The following is a 17,701-nucleotide window of genomic DNA, read 5'->3' on the forward strand; positions in this document are numbered from 1 at the left end:
AGTCTTCCTAATGGAGCGTGGTGACGCTCCATCTCGCCCTGGATCACTCTGATAACCATTGGAAGTCACCGTGGACTCCACATTAATTTGCTCAGTAACAGGCATTTAGGTTTGATGCATTTACTAGGGAAAGAGAGTGGCAGGAATAAGTAATTCATATCCAAACACTTCATCTCTCCCAGCCAACCAGCCCAGCAAGGGAAGGGCGCAGCTTTTAAACCCGTAACTACTTATCACACCTTTCACAGCACAGGAAGCTGCTGGAGTTGTGATAAACATGATCAAACTATTAGAGTAAGAAATATCTGGCTGTGTGGTTTCCGGGAAATGGTGCCTCAAACCAACCACGGCTGCTGCCGGCACAGACGGTGCTTCAGGGGCTTCTGCGGCCCCGGGGGTGGTGGGTGCAGGGAGGGAACTCAGGAACGCACGCTCAGAGGGACAGTGTTTCCTTAAAAACTGGAAACACGACACCTTCCATTTTCAGAAATGCTAATGAGCTGAGCTAACTGCAAACCTGCAGCAGTTATTAATTGCCCAGAGCTCGCACACCTACAGCCCAGGGAAGGGAGCTGCCGAGCTGGCTCGCGGCGGCAGCGATGCCCAGGCGCTGGCCTGGAGCCTGCAAGCCCACGTTCAAAGACACAACCTGCTATTTGTGAGAAACCCCATTGGTTTCATCTACCTTTGTCTGGCAAAGAGCAAGTTGTGCCCTGGCAGCCGCCCTGCCCCGGAGCCGTGGCCCGGCCCCGCTCCTGCACTGGCTCCCGTAGCTGTCTGTTGAGCCGCACTTCCCCTTTCATAAATCACATTTTGCATTCTGAGCATGCGTCTCCTCTTCCATGCCATTTTTGTTTTCAGATAACCATTAGCTTAATTAATCAAGGGAAATGCATCATTTCTGATCGTATGTTCTGATAGTGAAGCCTGGGATGGCAGGGAAACACTTCCCACCAACCCGTCCCTGGGAACCCCCTGGCACAGAACGGGGTTCACTAGCACCTGCCCCAACAGCACCCTCAGCACATCACCCACAGAGCTCTGGTGACACGTAGCGTTGATTAAAACCCTCTTAACATTCAGCACAGCTATCAGGCAAATGCTGATTTTAATCAGAGTTCACCATTTCTGCTTGCCCTGGGCGCACAAACCACCGGCACTGGGGCCTCTGCGCAGGCAGGTGAACACCCCAGCACTGGACACCGCCCAAGTGTCCATTGGCTTCAGAGCATCACCCAAAACTGGGCAGAACTGAGCTGTCAGCACTGACCCTGCCCACACCAACCAGTTTAACCAAAGAGCTGGGGTGGAGCCACCTCTCCAGTGCTCCCAGCAGCCATTCCCACCACGAACACTCGGAGCAGCAACCTGAGCTACACCAGAGCAAAACCTACATCTGCAGCAATGGTGTCCACAGGCAGCTGTCCCACTTGGATACAAGCCTCTTTGGCTGTTCCAGCTGGGAAAATGGCATCCACACACCCACTGCTTACTTTTCCTCCAATTTAATCCAAACTGCATTGGAAAAGTGCTCCCGCTCTGGCACAACTGCTGTAGGCAAGACCTGGGTTGGATGGCACATGCAGGGGTTCCCACTGCGACCCACACCTGGCTGGATGCTGTCCCACCTTCCCACAGGTAGCACACGACCCTCAGGATTTACACAGGAACAATTACCAAGGTAAGTTTGGAATTTATGTTTGTGGAGGGGCTCCTGGGAAGGCCGGGTGGCCCAGAAGTGGGCAACACAAGATGGGGGTTATTTGTGCTGTGGGAACAGCACTGCCACATGCCTGGGCACAGAGACACCGTGTGACAGCAGGACACAGGGCTGCCCCTCACCCCACATCTCAGGTAGCTCAGGTACCACTGGAGGGTCCACCTTACCCAAACCAATTACATTTGCTTCTCACAAGCTCACTGCTCTGGTCCACACACACACATCAATGTGCCATCAACAATATTTCAACTAGGATCTTTGCTGGGGTAGACATCGACTTTGACCAAAAGCCCAAGAGGAGACAGGCTGGCAGCAGAGCCAGTTTTGCTGGCAGCAGAGCCAGTTTTGCCAGCACCAGGTTTGGAAGGTGGCACTGCCCAGGCACTCAACTGTGTTTGGGGAGGTAACAGGGGGTAGCTGGGGGGGACAGAGACTGAGCACTGTATCTCAGCCACCACGCTTGCAAGCCCTCTCGTAAAGAATTAGCCCCGCACTGTATTTTCAGTGGACTCCAGCAATTATTAATCTTGTTCAGAGATACCTGCAGCTTTCTTGGTGGAATTTGGACCATCCTCCTTTTTGGAGACATTCAGCTTATCTGTGACCCTCTCCAACACTGCGATGGCACTGCTGGGATGGCACTGCTGGGATGGCAACCATCACCCACCACTGCACCACCTTCCCAGCCTGTGCTTCCACAGCTTTCTCAGGTTCCCATCACACAGCTCCCACAGCCCACTCTGGAGGAGGCCAGCCCTGCCTGGGCACTGCTCCTGTGGCCTCGCTGCCCACCCACAACACGGAGTGCCCTCAGCACTGTGGGCACAACACTCCTGGGGTGAAAACTGACCTATATTCAACACGCTGCATTTCAGAGCCAATTTTTAACCTGCAGATACTGGCTCTGGGGCAGCCCAGCTGCAGCCTGCCCACACAGGGACCTGCCATCCGTAATGCTGTAATAAACGCACTCCAAATCCCGGTAGTTTTTGTAAAGGTTTATAGTCCTTTGCCATGATTGCATGATACATTTCTTCCCCTGTGACACAGCCCTCAGACCAGGATGCGCCGCTGGCAGCTCGCAGCAGCTGGGCTTTGCACTCCGATCTACACTAGCTGCAGAACATCAAATGCACTTTCAACATCTCCATTTAATATTTACATTCAAGCAATTAATAATTGGAAGCTTATAGTTTAGACATTTCTAATAGCAGCAATTTCTATAATAGCTCGTTTAGCTTTAGATAACGATTTTTTTTGCACATAGAAACACCACATGTGTACAGTATCAAAAAATATATACGGGATGGTCCTGCGGGTCGTGGGGAGGGCAAGGGACCAAGACTAACAAATGCTCAATGGTTAAAAAGGAAAACAGAAAATAGTCGTTTGATATAGTTTATAAGGTGATCTAGGGGCTCCATAAATCTAGGCTTTATATTTCATTATATAAATACCTACAAATAAATATATTAGCGTGGCCAGGGAGCGACCAGCTTTCAGCTCAAACAATACATTTCAATAACACCACGTACAAACGGGAGCAAGAATCACTTGACAAGTTAGCACTGTTAAAATATAATACTATAACTCTGAGTAACTGGCGGGTCCCATCCTTGTGTGTCCCATTGCCTGCAGGTCCTGGAGCAGCCCCCAGCTGCGGGGCGGGAGCAGCGGCGAGGTCACCCCACGTGGCAGGGATGGCCACCGTGCCCGGCCCTGTCCCGGCGTCCCCTCGGTGGAGACGGCGGGCTCGGCCGCCGCGGCGCGGGCAGGGGCACGTGGGCTCCGGGGAAGGGGCACCAGTACCTTGGAGGGAGGCTGTGGGGCCGGTGGCCCCGGGATGGGCGGGCAGCTCCCACGGGGAGCAGCTGCCATCCCACCTCACACCGTCACGTACTCCTTGAAGGTCACAGTCAGGCAGTTTGCGGTCACATCTGTGATAATTATATTCCCAAAGAAGGGCTTGAATTCCTGCAGGGACTCGGCCTCCTCCTCTTCCTCCTCCTCTGTGGCCTCCTGGGGCTGTGGAGGCTCCGGGGCCGGTTTCTCAGCCGGTGGTGGTGGCGGCAGCTCCGGCTTCACCTGTGCCAGGGCCAGCTCACCCTCCGCCCGCGGCTTCACGCAGCGCAAGTCTATGGGCTCGTCCAGGTCTGAGTCCAGCAGGATGACCTCCGGCTGGGCAGGCGGCTCCGGCCGCTCGGGGGCCGGGGGGCTGAGGCAGGTGGGGGCACTGATGCTGCGGGAGGTCAGGCGCTTCTTGCCCGGCTCCCGCTCCACGTGCGGCTCCGACAGGCAGCGCTTCCGCGAGCCGGCGCTGGACAGGTTCAGTCCCATGGAGGAAGGGCTGTGCTCGCAGACAGGACTCAGGGACCAGGGCACAAGGTCCGGCTTGGTAGTGAGCTGCAAGGGCTGCTCTGCTGGAGGAAGCGGCAGCTCCTTGGCCAAGGGAGTCTTTTGGGGACCTTCCTCCAGCTCTGCAGGGGGCTGCCGGCTCTCGCCCTCTGCTTTACTCAGGGCATTGCTGACCACCACCCTCTCCTCCCCTGGCTTCCTCCAAGCCTCAACCTTCTCCTCCCCACCCTTCTTAGGAGTCCTCTCCTCCGCAGCCCGCTTACGGGGAGGCTCCCCAGACTTGATCTTCACCGCCTGCATGCCGTTCTCCATGTACTTGCTCATGACAATCACAATGCGCCCGTTCTTGTTTTTGTTCTTCACGATCTTCATCTTTCCCCCAAGGCCATTGCTGGTCACCCTGTCCCGGGGGGGTGGCCCAGTACCACTGGACAGGTTCTTCTCGGCTCCGTTTTTGCTCTCTGCTGTGAGGTTCTTGACTGGGCCCAGCAAGTTTTTGGCTGGGCCATGAGCCCACTTGTCTGGGTGGGTGACCAGGGGGGTCTTGTTATTGTCCAAGCAGGCCTGGCCCTGCGGCTCTTTGCTGCTGGGCTGGTAATGGGGCTCGTACATCTTGGGGTCCGGCTGGTAGTGGTGGTGCTTCTTGCTGTTCAGCTGGTAGTAATACTTCCCTTTGCTGTGGGACTGGTGCTTCATGCTGCTCTCCTTGCCATTGGGCTGGTACTGGTGGTGCTTCTTGCTGTTGAGTTCATACTGATGCTGCTGGCTCTTGCCAGAGGAGCTGAGGTCCAGCTTGGGCCTGGTGTCCACGGCTGGGTCCTGCAGGCCCGTGAGGATGTTCGAGCGGCGGGCAAAGGAGGGAAGCTGCAATGCAAAACCAAAGCTGTGGTCAGACAGGGCTGGAGAACCAGATGCCAGAGCTCCAGCAGGTGCCGAAAGCTCGGGTGGAACCCCCGCCCCTGCAGCAGCTCTCCTTACGGGACGCTGCATCCTGGGGCACCACGTCTTCTAGCAGGCGGCCCCAGCCCACTCCAACTTAGAGGCTGTGCATTGCTCCAGATTAATGAAGCAATGAAAAGAAGAAAAGCCCCCTTCAATCAGCTGTCTGGGAACGAGGGCCGAGCGGGACCGCCACTGCCGAGCCCGCGAGCAGCCTGCTAATGCCACCCGGGCACGGGCACAGCGGGTCTGCTCCGCGGCCCAGAGGGGAGGGAAGGGGGGGCTGGGGCACCCGCTGAGCTCAGCGCTGGGGGTCCCCGGGGCGTTGCGAGGCGCCCGGGCTGCGCGCAGGCTCCTCAGCATGATGAAACCCGCTGCAAGCAGCTCCCCGGGGACGGCCCGCGGCAGAGAGCGCGGGGGTGTGGGGCTGGGCGCCCGCGCTTTACCTGCACGACCAGCGGCTTTGGCTTGGGCCCCCGCTTGCGGTATCCCATCAGCTGCTCCTGCCGCTCCCTGCGGGAACACAGTGTCACGGCGAGGCCCGAGGGCGGCACACGGACCCCCGGCGCCACCCCCCCACGCACGGCAGCTCCCGCAGTGGCAGCGACCCTACGGGAGCGCAGGGAGGGGGCAGCGGGAGGGGACCGGGGCCCGCAGGTGCGGAGCCGCGGGCCGGGGGTCCCGCAGGTGGCAGCGGGCCGGGGGCACGGGCATCCTGTGGAAGCAGCAAGCACCTTCCCCGCTGTTGCCTCCCCGCTGCGGAGAAGGGCTGAAGTTCACAGTTTGCGCCAAAACACTCCAGGAAATAAATGCGCGGAAAGAGGAAAAAAAAAAAAAAAAAAAAGGCTTAAAAAAAAAAAAAAAAAAAAGCCGAAGCCCGTCCAAGCGCAGCAGCAGCAGCAGCGCCGCCTCCTCGCTCCTCGACTCGCGGCCTCGAATCCCGGGGAGAAGCACCGCGAGGCGCGGCGTGGGGGGGGAGCGCGGCGTGGGGACCTTGACCCGGAGGCGTCGCCCGGTGGCCCCGCACCGCCCGCCCCGCCGCGGCCGCGCCCCCGGCCCGGCCCGGCCCGCGCCCGCCCCCGCCGCGGCCCCCGGCTCCGTGACGCATCTGCAATTGCGGGAGCGGCGCGGAGCGAGGGTCCCGCCGCCCCTCCCGCATCCCCCAACCTTCGCCGCTCACCTGTTCTGGAAGGCGATGAGCAGCCGGGGGTCCAGGATGTTCTCCTCCGGCTCCCACGTGTTATATCTTGGAGAGGGGAGGAGAGCGGCCGTCACCGCGGGGCCCTGCCGGCGGGGCCGGGGTCCCGGGCAGAGCCACCCCGCAGCACCGGGCCCGATGGGAGCAGGGTGTGAGGCTGGGGTCCCGGGGAGGGGGATGGGCGGGGGGGGGGGGCGGGCGCGGGGACGGTACTGTTTATTTAGCGCAGTTATTATTCCGGAGGAATTCCAGGCATGTCATGATGAAATTTTCCAAATCCCCTTTCCCGGACCCAGGAAAGCGGCCGCGGGGCGGAGGAGGGACCCGGCCGCCGCGTCCCGGACCCCCCCGCGCCCCCCCGCCCGCACTGTCATGCAAGCCCCGAACGCTCCGCAGCGGCCGCGCTCGCTCCGGTGCCGGTGCTGCCCCCGCCTCGGCAGCGGCTCTCGGGGCTGCGGGGCGACGCGGACGATTTTTGCGGTTATTCCCCCTTTCCCCCCCCTTCCTGCCCCCCCCTCCCCGCTCGGTTCTGCAATATGGAGCCCGACTCCCGAGGAGGGAAAGGGGGAAGGAGCCATTTTCTGGTGCACATCAGCCGCCGCCTGCTCGGCTCCCGCCGCCGTCACCGCCGGGCCCCGCCGCCGCCTCTCGCCGCCCGCTCGCCGCCCCGGCTGGGGCCCTTCCCAGACCCCTATCCCCGGCCCCATCCCCGCCCGGTGCCGGTACTCACTTGGGCGACCATCCCCTCCATTTCACCAGGTACTCGACTCTGCCCTGAGCGGCGCGGGAGGCAAAGACACGGCGTCAGCGGGAACCGCCACCCCCGGCGCCCCCCGGCCCCCGGCGCCCCCCGCCGCCGCCCCCCGCACCTTTCGGATCCGCTTCTTCTCGATGCTCTCCACCGCGAAGACGTGCTCGCCCACCGCCGGCAGCTCCATCCCGCAGCCGGGAGGGGCCGGGCCGGGCCGCGCTGCAGCCGAGCTGGGCTCGGGCTCCGGCAGCTCCCGCCGCCGGCCCGACAGACACTGAGCGGCGGCACCGCAACCGTGCAAATCCCGGAGCGAGACGTCAGGGAGGCGGCGCCTCCCGGGCCCGGCTGCCCGTCAGCGGCGGGGCCGGGGGATTGGCGCAGCCCTGCCGGGGAGCGAGGCGGGGAGGGGGCGGGCGGGGGCCGGGCACGGCGGCGCGGGGAGGGGGGCGCGGGCAGCCCGGCTCCCGCCCCACGCGTGACTCAGCACGGCCCCCACGGGGCTGGCGGGGGGCGGCACAGCCCGCGGGGCAGGTGCGCGACCTGTCCGAGAGGACAGGGGTCGACCGGAGGATGCGCGGGAGGACGAGCCCTCGGGAGGGCCCCACGCTGCGCCACGTCGCGCGGTGCCCCGGGCCCGGCGGCGTCCACCCCCGGCACGGCCCCAGCCGCTGCCGCCAGCCGTGGGCCCGACCCTGCCGGGGAAGCCCTGTCCCCGCTGCCCGGCGGGTCCCTGCGGCCGTGGAGCGCCCGGCCCGGGGACACCCAGCGGCGGCGGCAGCGGGCCCGGGCCCGGGGCAGGTGGCGGCGCTTTCCCCGCCCGGTGCCGGAAGCCGCGCACGGCGGCGGGGCCGCTCGGGGAGCCCGGTGCGGGCGGCTCCGCGCACTCCCTCCTCGTGGAGCGGATCGCGGGGAGCAGGCTGGAGCACACGCGTGTCCGCGGCTGCCAGCGGGGCCACCCGGCCGCTCCCTGCGCTGCTCCGGGAAACGTGGCGGTGCCGGAGCGGGAGGCACCTTTCCCCGGACAGGTGGAGCGGGGCCGGACACCGTCCCGGTGTGAGCCCCGTGCAGCCCCCGCCGTGCGGGCCGGCACCTCCGGGCCTCCCGCCGCCGCTATGGGAGCGCCCCGGGCGCCGCACGGCCGGGGCAGGACGGCGGGGCCGCGGGCACGCGTGGGGTGATACCCGAGGCGGCGAGGAACCCTCGACCCGTCCCGGGGGGCTCGGCTCACGGGACTCGGTCCTCTCAGGTGCCCGGCTGTGTCCCCGAGCCGGCGCCCCGGAGCAACCGGAGTCTCCTTGCCCGCTGACAAGGGGGCCGTCCCTGGGGCTGGCGTGGGCGGGGGATCTCGGTGCCACCGTCCCCCTTTTCCCCCCCGGCTCTGCCGGGCCGCGGCGTCCCGCCGGCCCTCGCCTAGGGCGATTGGTCCCCGCGGGGCCGGGCCGCCCGTGGGGCTCCCGGCAACTTTCGCCGGGAGCGGCGGGGCTGAGCTCGAACGGCACCGGGCCCGGAGCGGCTCCTTTGCCCGGGTAGGGCAGCACCCCCGTCCCCCGAGCACGTTCCTCGTTCCCCCGGGCTCGGTCCCAGCCCGGCCCGCGGGCTCGCCCGGCCGCCGCGACCCCGGCCAGCAGCAGCCCGCACCCTCGGGGGCCCTGCCCGGGCCCGGAGGTGCGGAGGCACCGGAGGGGGACACACCGGGAGGCACCGCTGAATGTCACCGCGCCGCAGCCCCTAACAAAGACGCAGCCGCCGCGATCGCAGAGCCGAGCCAATAAAAAGCAAACTGATATTACAATTTTGATTTCCCTGGAGGGCCGAAGGGGCTTAATGTAAGAATTATTATCCATTGTGAACAGCAGCCCAAGGAAAACACACACGGGAAGATTTAATTTTTTTTTTTTTAACTTAGCGGTTTTCCTAAGAAACATACATTCATTGAAATTTATGCCAGCGGAGTTTGTTAACCCTCCCCTTTGACATTTCCAGCTTCTCCTGTTGCCAGAGGAGACAAGCCGAGCACAAACCACTAATGCTCGCAATAAAACTAAATGCCCAGGGACGAGCACGGTTTGGTGCGATTCCTCCCCAGCCTGGGTAAGCTGCAGAGCACGTCCAGCTCCGGATCCAGCCTGGCTGGGAAAGCTCTGCTCTTCCCAGGACACAGTCAGGAATAGGCGATGAGGAGGGCAGAGCTGGCTGCATACATATATATATATATATATATATATATATATATATATATATATATATATATATATATAATTTTTTTTTAAATATTTTTTTAAACATGTGACCAGACATCCTTGGTGTCTTTTAGAGCCTGCCTCAGGAGCAGTACGAGAGACTGTTGATGAAATATAATATATATTAAAAAAAAAAAAAAAAGTGAAACAACACTGAAAACCAATATTAAAAGCATTTTAATCACTGCCTGGCCCCTGGCTCCCATGGCTCAGCAGCAGCTCCCGTCCTTCGGGTTCGTGTAGGATCTTCATCTGCTTTCTGTTACGGGGCTGATTGCACATGATTCACAATAATGATGGTAATGGTGGTGATTTTCTGTCTCTTACCTTGCTCAGGCAGCAGCAGTTCATGAACTGATACATCTTTCTCTTTGTCAGGCCCAAAGAGGACACCTTATTTGAACCACATAAAATAGCCTAAATAGGGAAAGTGGGAAGCATTTCCAACTGTTGCCTCTTCCTGACTGGCTGGGGCATAACGCTGGGATGAGACAAGGAAAAGGGTTCCTGTTCTGACCAAAAGGAACAGGAGCCAACCGCTGCCTTTAAAGCCAAGAGAGGAGAGGGTTGGCCCTGGGCAGTTCCTTGCTGGTTTGCCGGTGGATCAGGCAGGTACAAGGCACAGACACACATTCAGTGCGTACCCTCCCTGTCACTGCACTCCTGGCCAAAAATTCAGATTCCTCCTTCTCTGCAGAGCCTGAGCGATGGGTGCTGCTGCTCCCGGCAGGAGGACTCTGTCCCAGGTGGAGGGGTGGGGGCTCCAGCCCCCTGTGATCCCGAGGTGGGGCTGCTGGGGTGCAGCTGTAAGACAAAACCTCTAACAGCCAGAGACAGATGGGCTTCCTGCAGGTGCTAGGAACCATACCAAGGTAATTTCCCCTCAAATACTTGCTGGCCACGTTCCCTCCATGTACCTAGAGCTGATGTCTGTCTATGTTTATTCTTTTCATCATTATTTATAAAGTTCTCACCCCGGACCCAGAGTCAGCTCTGTGGCAGTGCCTTGCTTGGGGTGGGTTCTGCCTCTCCAAAAGAAGCTGCTCCGCTTCCCCTTGCCCCGTACGCCAGCAGCTCCTGCAGCCCCGCTCTGTGTTTGCCATCAAGCAGCACTGATTACACATGCCATCATTTCTGATGTTGCTCATTAGTCTGTATCATTATTAGCAATTCAAACCAGCAATTCTTTTCCAGCTGCAATCCTCCAGCTCCACCAAGGCGATTCCAAGGCTGCAGTTTGGGTGCTCACCTTTTCCTCCCCTCTGCCCCAGCAAGGCTGGTGGTTCCTACCCCGTCTGCAAAGCCAGGAGCACACCAGGCTGAGCACCAAATAATAACAGAAGTTAATTCGTGGATAGTTACAGCGTTTCCTTCAAGGCCACTCTCACAGGGGGCCAGGCACCGACTTTGCCATGTCCTTGGAGCAGGGGGGAGGGCACTGGCCCCATTCATCCCTACCTGGCCGCCCGCAGCCTTGGCCAGCTGGGCTCCAGGATTTGCCCTTCTGCTTTTGTCAGCTCTGGCTTGCATTGGAAGTTGTGGCCAGTCTGAAAAACAGATTACGACACAGCCCTTGCTGAGGTCAACACTGTGCCGGAGAAAGACAAGAAGAGGATGAGTAGGTAGGCTTGGAAAAAGAGACAACAAAAAAAAGCAAACCCACAAAAACCTAAACCCACCCACCCAATCAATAGGATGCCATGAAGTACGATGTGAACAATGAAACCCTGTTCCAGGTTGCCAAGGCAAATCTGTCAATAGAGTATTGAACAAGCAAATCTGACTTGCAATTATTGTCTCCTTCTAAATACAGGCTGCCCCTCTGCCTTGCAGCTCAGCCCCAGTGCTGGTGTGGGGAAGCTCAGTGATTGCTGGCTCAAAATGGTGAGGGAAGAGTCAAGTCTGGCAGCTGGGCTGGAATTTACTCCAACACATGCACTAAAACCCCCCGGAGCATCCCCACCACCTTCACTGCAGCAGCTGAAGTGACATGTGCCCTGCCCCCAGTGTAACAGGCAGCAGCAAAAAACCCTTTGCAAAACTGTTCATCCTTTGAGGCTTTCTGTAAAACATCCAGAGCCATGAAGCACACACGGGTGTCCTCAGCACCGAGTAGCCAGCATTTTGTAACGCTTAGGAAAGCACCATGAAGAGCCCGAGCACTCGAGGCTGAGGCTCTCAGTGTGGTGGCCTTAAAATCCAGCACAGCAGCAGGGTCTGGAGCTGCCACCACCCACCCAGAGGCAGCAGCAGTGGGAAAATCCAGAGGCGAAACCACCCCGAACTGGGTCATCACGTGGAAATTTAAATGGCTTCACAAGTGCATCGCTGCTGCTGCTGCTGCTGCTGCACATGGGGCCGCATTAGGTGAATGCTTTTTTCTGGTGCTGCTGCCAGTGCAAGCCAGAGGAGATTGTGAGCAGAATCCTCAGGAAGGAGACACTTGCAGGAGCTCACCGAGTGCTCCCACAGCAGTTCAGCACAGCACAACGGAGCAGTTTTTGCGTAGCTGATGGAGGGGCTGAGGCGCAGGGGACACGGGGCAGCGTTACCCAGAGCAGCTGCTTTGGGAGCATGGCTGGGCTCCCCTCAGCACTGGAGCTCACCATGAATGAGGCAGCCCCGGAGGAAGGAGGGACAGCCCTGCTCTGCAGAGCTGCAGCTAGCACGGGCAGGGAGGGCAGCACCTGAGAGCAGGTTCCCAGGATGCTCCATCCCTCGGGCACTCGGCTGGGAATAACCCCCCTTCCCCAGGGCTCTTTTCTGCTGTGCCTTCCCCCGCACAACCTCAAGCATGGGTGCCAGTGAGGGAGCCTCAGAGACCATCTGTCTTTAATCTTCTTAGAGCCAGGCAAGTCGGGAGAAATTCAGAGGAAAGAGGCACTGAAGTCCCTCTGTCCCTGGCTGTGACAGCACAAGGCTCAGCACACAGCTGGTGGGAGCAGGTCCTGCCTGCCCCACATCCTCAGAGCAATGCAAGCTGCCTGGGACAGCAGGCAGAGAGCACCGGGAAGTGCTCCCACCCCCTGGAGCAGAGGGAGACGGGAACCGCTTCCCCACACGGGGAGCCTGATACCCGCTCCAGCCCCGTCCTGCCCTGCACCTTCCTCAGATCCAAGCAGCCCTGGAGAGATCTGTCCTTGGACCTCTTCCCTCTCTTATCACTTAAGCTGATGCTGTTCCTTGGCAGCTGAGTGCAATGATGAGATTTTCTCCATCAGAACTGGGTCTGTGCGTGTGTCCCCGGCACGGCTGCACCCGCCCACGGTGGCAGCGAGGACGCTCCTCAGGTGCAGGGATGGCCCCATGCCCACTCCTCCTGCTGAGCCTCCAGGCACCCAGTGCCACTTCTCCCTCTTGGGCAGGAGCTGGGCTGAGCCAAGGAAAAGCCGAGCACAGCATCCACAGCCACCTCATCTCACACTCAAACCCTCCTGTCTCCCAGTCGTGCAAGCAAAGCTTCCTGGGATGAAGAAGCATCCACAAGGCCTTCCCTAGCTGCAGGGGAAACTGGACTGGTCATGCCAAGCTATTTAAGCACAGAGACTGATTGATTGATCTGCTAAGATTACAGCCGAGGACAGTTGCAGCCCTCTCATGCTGGGACCTGTGCTGGGGGTACTGTGAGCTTTTCTGCCTGTGCTCTGCTCCCACAGCTGTTTGTGCAGCACCTGGCACTGCCAAGGTTGGGAGCAGCTCCTCTGGAAGAGCAGTCTGATGCCACATCGTGCTGATCCAAAGTGCCACCCTGGCCTCCCCTCCCCGGGCAGAGCGATGATGAGAGTGGTGATCGCCCACAGACAGAGCTGATAATTACCGGCTGGGGCTGGGGCTGGGACCGCTCGGGGACCTGTGGGAAGAGCGGCAGCGAGGGCCTTGTCAGCACATGTCCTGCCTCGTGGTCCGGGCATGCCACACGGCAGAGCTGGCACGTGGACAAATCACCCAGCACAGCAGAGCTGAGCCCTGGGCTGAGCTGCTGTGGGCACTGCGGAGGTGCTGCCCTGGAGACGGGGACCCTCGGGCTCTGGGGGCTGGGAGACACCCTAGGGCCCATCGTCATCCCCAGGGATGTGGGGTCCTGGCTGGTGGCACCACGAGCTGTGGCTGCTGCAGAGCAGCCATGGTCGGCGTTGTGCTGTACTGTGCCGTGGGGGGCTGTGAGCTGGGGTCTGTCCTTACAGGAATGGCTGCGGGATCCTTGCTCAGGAGCCAGCTGGGAGCTGCCGGCTTGGATTCGGCAGCTTTGCTGTGCACGGAGAGACTGTGCAGCCCCAACCCAGCCGAGTGCTGCTGCACAGGAACGAGAGGCTGCGGCCCCTGCCCTCCTCCCCTCCAGCAGAGCCACTGCTGGTGTCCAGTGGCCACAAAAAGCATCATCTGGCAGAGACGCCCCAGTTTCTGCAGGGTTCCTGCCTGAGCCCCGCTGGCGTGCAGGGCGCTGGTGTGAGGGGAGGGAGGAAGCGTGCTCAGCTCTGCGGTCAGGCAGTTTCCATCCCTGCACCTGAGCCGAGGCGGCGGCACAGCTCCTCTCAGCCCTTCCCTCCGGCTTCCTTCCGCCCGCACCCCGGCAGGTTCTGCTGAGCCCTGACTGCGAGACAATTTCACCAACCCACAGACTGCCCTGGCACTTCATCCCCTCAGAGGATTAAACTGAGTATTTTTGTTTTCAAAGGTTTGAGAAAGATTTCCTGGCCACGCTGTCTGCCCGCCACGTGTTGTGCTGTCACCAGGTCTGCCTGCTCCAAAGCCGCTTAGTCCAACCCAGGTCGAACTGCACTAAACCCATCAGGAGATGGATGCTTTGCCTGGGGGAAGGAAGCTGTTGGTCTCTACAGGGCAGAACCTCAATTCAAGGCATTGTGGGGGCTGCTCCATGCCCCTGCTCCTGCTGATCAGCAGGGCTTGGGCACAGTGATTCCGTGATTTGGGTGACTCAGCACCCAAACACAGCACTGGTCCCTCTGCCGTGGCAGAAAGCTCAGCCTTGGGCCTGGAAGACATTTTCATGGCCTATGAATTCTTTAAACCCAAAGGCTGATGATATGTGAGCCCTTTGCACGTGTTGGACAGGGCAGAGCAGGCCCTGGGCTCCGGCCGAGCCCTGCACTGCTCACACTGGGTTTCTGTGCCTGGGAACAGCCACACAGGTGCTGAGTGAGCACAGCTGGGAGACACAACTGGTCGCTGACTGGTTAGACTGGCTCCTCCAACCTCTGCCCTTCCTTGGACTACCTGGATTTGGTTATATACAGCCAACTATTTGCTAAGGGACTCAAGGGGCTCCAGGGATCCTGCGCTGCTCCTACCTGGCACAGTGCTCCTGTCCCACAGTGACACTGTCCTGGGCTCCGTGGGTGTCAGTGCCTGACCCTTGGATGCTTCCTCATGCCGAACATTCAGGTGAAGACGTTGCAGCAAAGACTGCAATTCACCCATGGGAGATGGATAGAGAGCAGGGCTGGGGGCTGTTCCTTGGAAAACTGCAGCCCATCTTCCTTTTCACTTCCCCTTCTCTCAGGCGACTGTGTGTGCCCTGGGCAGCTATTTTTAGGCTGCTGCTTGCTGTCTGCTTTCCCCTGGGGATGCTGAGCAGGTTCTGGGAACTCCAGCTGTCTCTTGGGCAGCATGAGAGATGCTTTTCTTCCTGAGCTTGCTCCTTCACTCCCCAGCACATGCCCTGGCTCTGCCACTCCCCTGCAGCTGCCCTGGCACTGGGCACGAGGCTGAGATGCCCATCCCAGGAGCACTGGCGCTGCTGAGGGGTTTTGAGGGGATCTCCTGTGCCGGGGCGATGCTGATGCTCTGCCCAGGCAGCCGGGATTGCAGGGCAAGGCTGATTCATGGGGCTCTGTCATTACTGTCACAGCGGCTGTCCTGAGCCCCGAGGATTTACTGCCCGCAGCCAGGAAATACGGCACAGGCAGACTCCTTGTGCTCCCCATGCTGGAGGGGACATCAGGAGCGCTGGTGTAACCCTGCTGCTCTGGGGCACGGTGGGTCTGCAGGGACACGACGGTTTGGGGGGGACAGGGGGTGTGAGGTGACGCCGTGCGCAGGTTGGAGCACGAGGCAGGGGCGCGGGGCTGTCCGAGGCAGGATGGGCGCTGCGAGGGGCAGCGATGGGGGTTGCAAGGGGCAGAATTTGGGGACCCCAGTAGTTGCGGTGCTGCCGACACGGAGCACTTCGCTGCTCAGTCCCAGCTCCCTGAGCACGCCTGCCCGAGCTGGGGGTGTCTGGGGCACCTTCACGGCGTCAGGGCCAGCCCCGGGGAGGCTCCAGCTCCGCGTTCCCGCAGCCCATGTTTGGGCTTTGGCTGCAGCAGGGCCATAAAAGGCAGCGTGGGGAGGGCGCTGGCGCCGGGCCCGCGGCATCTCCGTGTGCAGGGGCATCCCGGGGAGCCGCTACCGGGAATCGGGGCTGGGGCCGGGGCAACCCCATGGAGAGGGGGCTCTGGGTCTCCCCCAGCCCACTGCTGCCCAGGCTGTGTCCCACTGCTCCCACTGCTCCCAGAGCCCGGGACGGGCGTTGCTGACTTCATCCGCAGCGCTCTCCTGAGGGCTGGGGATCCAGAGCTGCTGCTATCCAGTGTCACCCTCGGTGGAGTGGCAGTGGCAGCGCATGGCACGGGAGGTGCTGCGGATGCCAGGACCGGGAGTCAGTGGGACCAGGAGAGACTGGCATGGGCTGACAGCCTGGAAATGAAATCCAGGCTGAAGCCACACTGCAAATCCATCCCTGGGGATGCTCGGGCTCGGAGGCGTCTCGAGGGGCGGAATGGGGCAGCCGGAGCCCAGGCAGAGGGGAAGGAGCAGCAAACTCATCCACATCCATGCAGAGAGGGGCAGGGAACGGCCCTGTCACCCCACGGGGGCTGATTCACGAGCAAAGCCCGAGCTGCTGGGCCGGGCGGGTGTGAGCCAGCCAGGAGGAATGTGAGGAAGACAGACGGTGAGGAGGAAGGGCGATTCCCCAGGTATCAGGGTGAGCACCGCTGAGCTGCCGGGCAAAGTGTGAAGGCTGCAGAGCTGGGGCCAGGCACTGGGAGAGGGTGGGAGGGCTGTCCCCAAACTGCATCCCCTGGGGCCTTCCGAGCTGGGCTGGGCACAGGCTGGCAGGCTCTCCTGGAATAGGGAGCTAGGCTGTGGCTGAGGGGAGCCCTGGCAGGAGCTGTGTCCTTCCTGAGCCCTGGCATCATCAGCTGTGTCCTTCCCAAGCTGTGGCCCCAGCACCCAGCTCCCTGTCCCAGCGCACCCAGCAGCTTCCTTGCTCCTGCTGCAACTTCCAAGTGAGTTTTGGCCATGCAGGTATGTAACACTGAGCCCAGTGCAGCCATTTCAGACCTGGCGTTAGACAAAGCAAAGTAAATCTCAATAATGCCACCTCCCCACGCCCTGGGCCGCTGCCACGGCGTCTGGGGGCTCAGCCCCGGGCCCGGCAGGTGCCCGTGCCTGTCCTGTCCCCTGTGCCACAGAAGATGCAGGGCTGATTCATCTCCCGCCTTGGCTCCTGCTTACGTATGTTCGCTCTGTTCATTCCCTGCCTGAGCAGCTAAATTAAGCCGAGCAACAATGGGCCATCGATTATCCCATTATATTTCCATCGGGCCTGACTTCCCAGCGGCTCCTGGAGGGCGGCACACGTGGCTCTGGCAGGGGCTTGGTGCAAAGAGCCCCTTGCCAGGTTCTGCTCTTGCCCCTGGTGTCCCACACACCGTGGAGACACCAGATCCACAGCCCCACACCGGATCCACAGCCCCACACTGGATCCACAGCCCCACCCCAGATCCATGGCCCCACACCAGATCCACGGCCCCACACTGGATCCACGGCCCCACACTGGATCCACAGTCCCACACCAGATCCACGGCCCCACACTGGATCCACAGCCCCACCCCAGATCCACAGCCCCACCCCAGATCCACAGCCCCACACTGGATCCACAGCCCCACACTGGATCCACAGTCCCACACCAGATCCACGGCCCCACACTGGATCCACAGCCCCACACTGGATCCACAGCCCCACCCCAGATCCACAGCCCCACCCCAGATCCACAGCCCCACACTGGATCCACAGCCCCACACTGGATCCACAGCCCCACCCCAGATCCACGGCCCCACACCGGATCCACGGCCCCACCCCAGATCCACAGCCCCACCCCAGATCCACAGCCCCACACTGGATCCACAGCCCCACACCAGATCCACAGCCCCACACTGGATCCACAGCCCCACACCGGATCCACAGCCCCACCCCAGATCCACAGCCCCACACTGGATCCACAGTCCCACCCCAGATCCATGGCCCCACACCAGATCCATGGCCCCGCACCAGATCCACGGCCCCACCCCAGATCCACAGTCCCACCCCAGAGCCACAGCCCCACCCCAGATCCACGGCCCCACACTGGATCCACGGCCCCACCCCAGATCCACAGCCCCACCCCAGATCCACGGCCCCACCCCAGATCCACGGCCCCACACTGGATCCATGGC

General features: G+C 61.1%; 1 protein-coding gene across 2 annotated transcripts; it reads right to left on the reverse strand.

Moving 5' to 3' along the window:
* Positions 1–2,703: 2,703 nt before the first annotated feature.
* On the reverse strand, positions 2,704–7,269 carry CBX4 (chromobox 4). Of its 2 annotated transcripts, XM_048323730.1 has the most exons (5): positions 7,082–7,269; positions 6,943–6,986; positions 6,195–6,260; positions 5,461–5,527; positions 2,704–4,939 (listed from the first exon to the last, which is right to left on the reverse strand). In XM_048323730.1, the coding sequence occupies exons 1-5, from the start codon at positions 7,148–7,150 to the stop codon at positions 3,605–3,607; spliced, it is 1,581 nt and encodes a 526-aa protein (XP_048179687.1). In that variant the 5' UTR covers positions 7,151–7,269; the 3' UTR covers positions 2,704–3,604. The 2 variants fall into 2 exon arrangements, with proteins under 2 accessions (XP_048179687.1, XP_048179688.1); XM_048323731.1 differs by lacking the exons at positions 5,461–5,527; positions 6,195–6,260; positions 6,943–6,986; positions 7,082–7,269 and adding an exon at positions 5,054–5,429.
* Positions 7,270–17,701: the final 10,432 nt, after the last annotated feature.

This window comes from Corvus hawaiiensis, chromosome 19, assembly GCF_020740725.1.
Source record: "Corvus hawaiiensis isolate bCorHaw1 chromosome 19, bCorHaw1.pri.cur, whole genome shotgun sequence".
Classification (NCBI taxonomy): domain Eukaryota; kingdom Metazoa; phylum Chordata; class Aves; order Passeriformes; family Corvidae; genus Corvus; species Corvus hawaiiensis.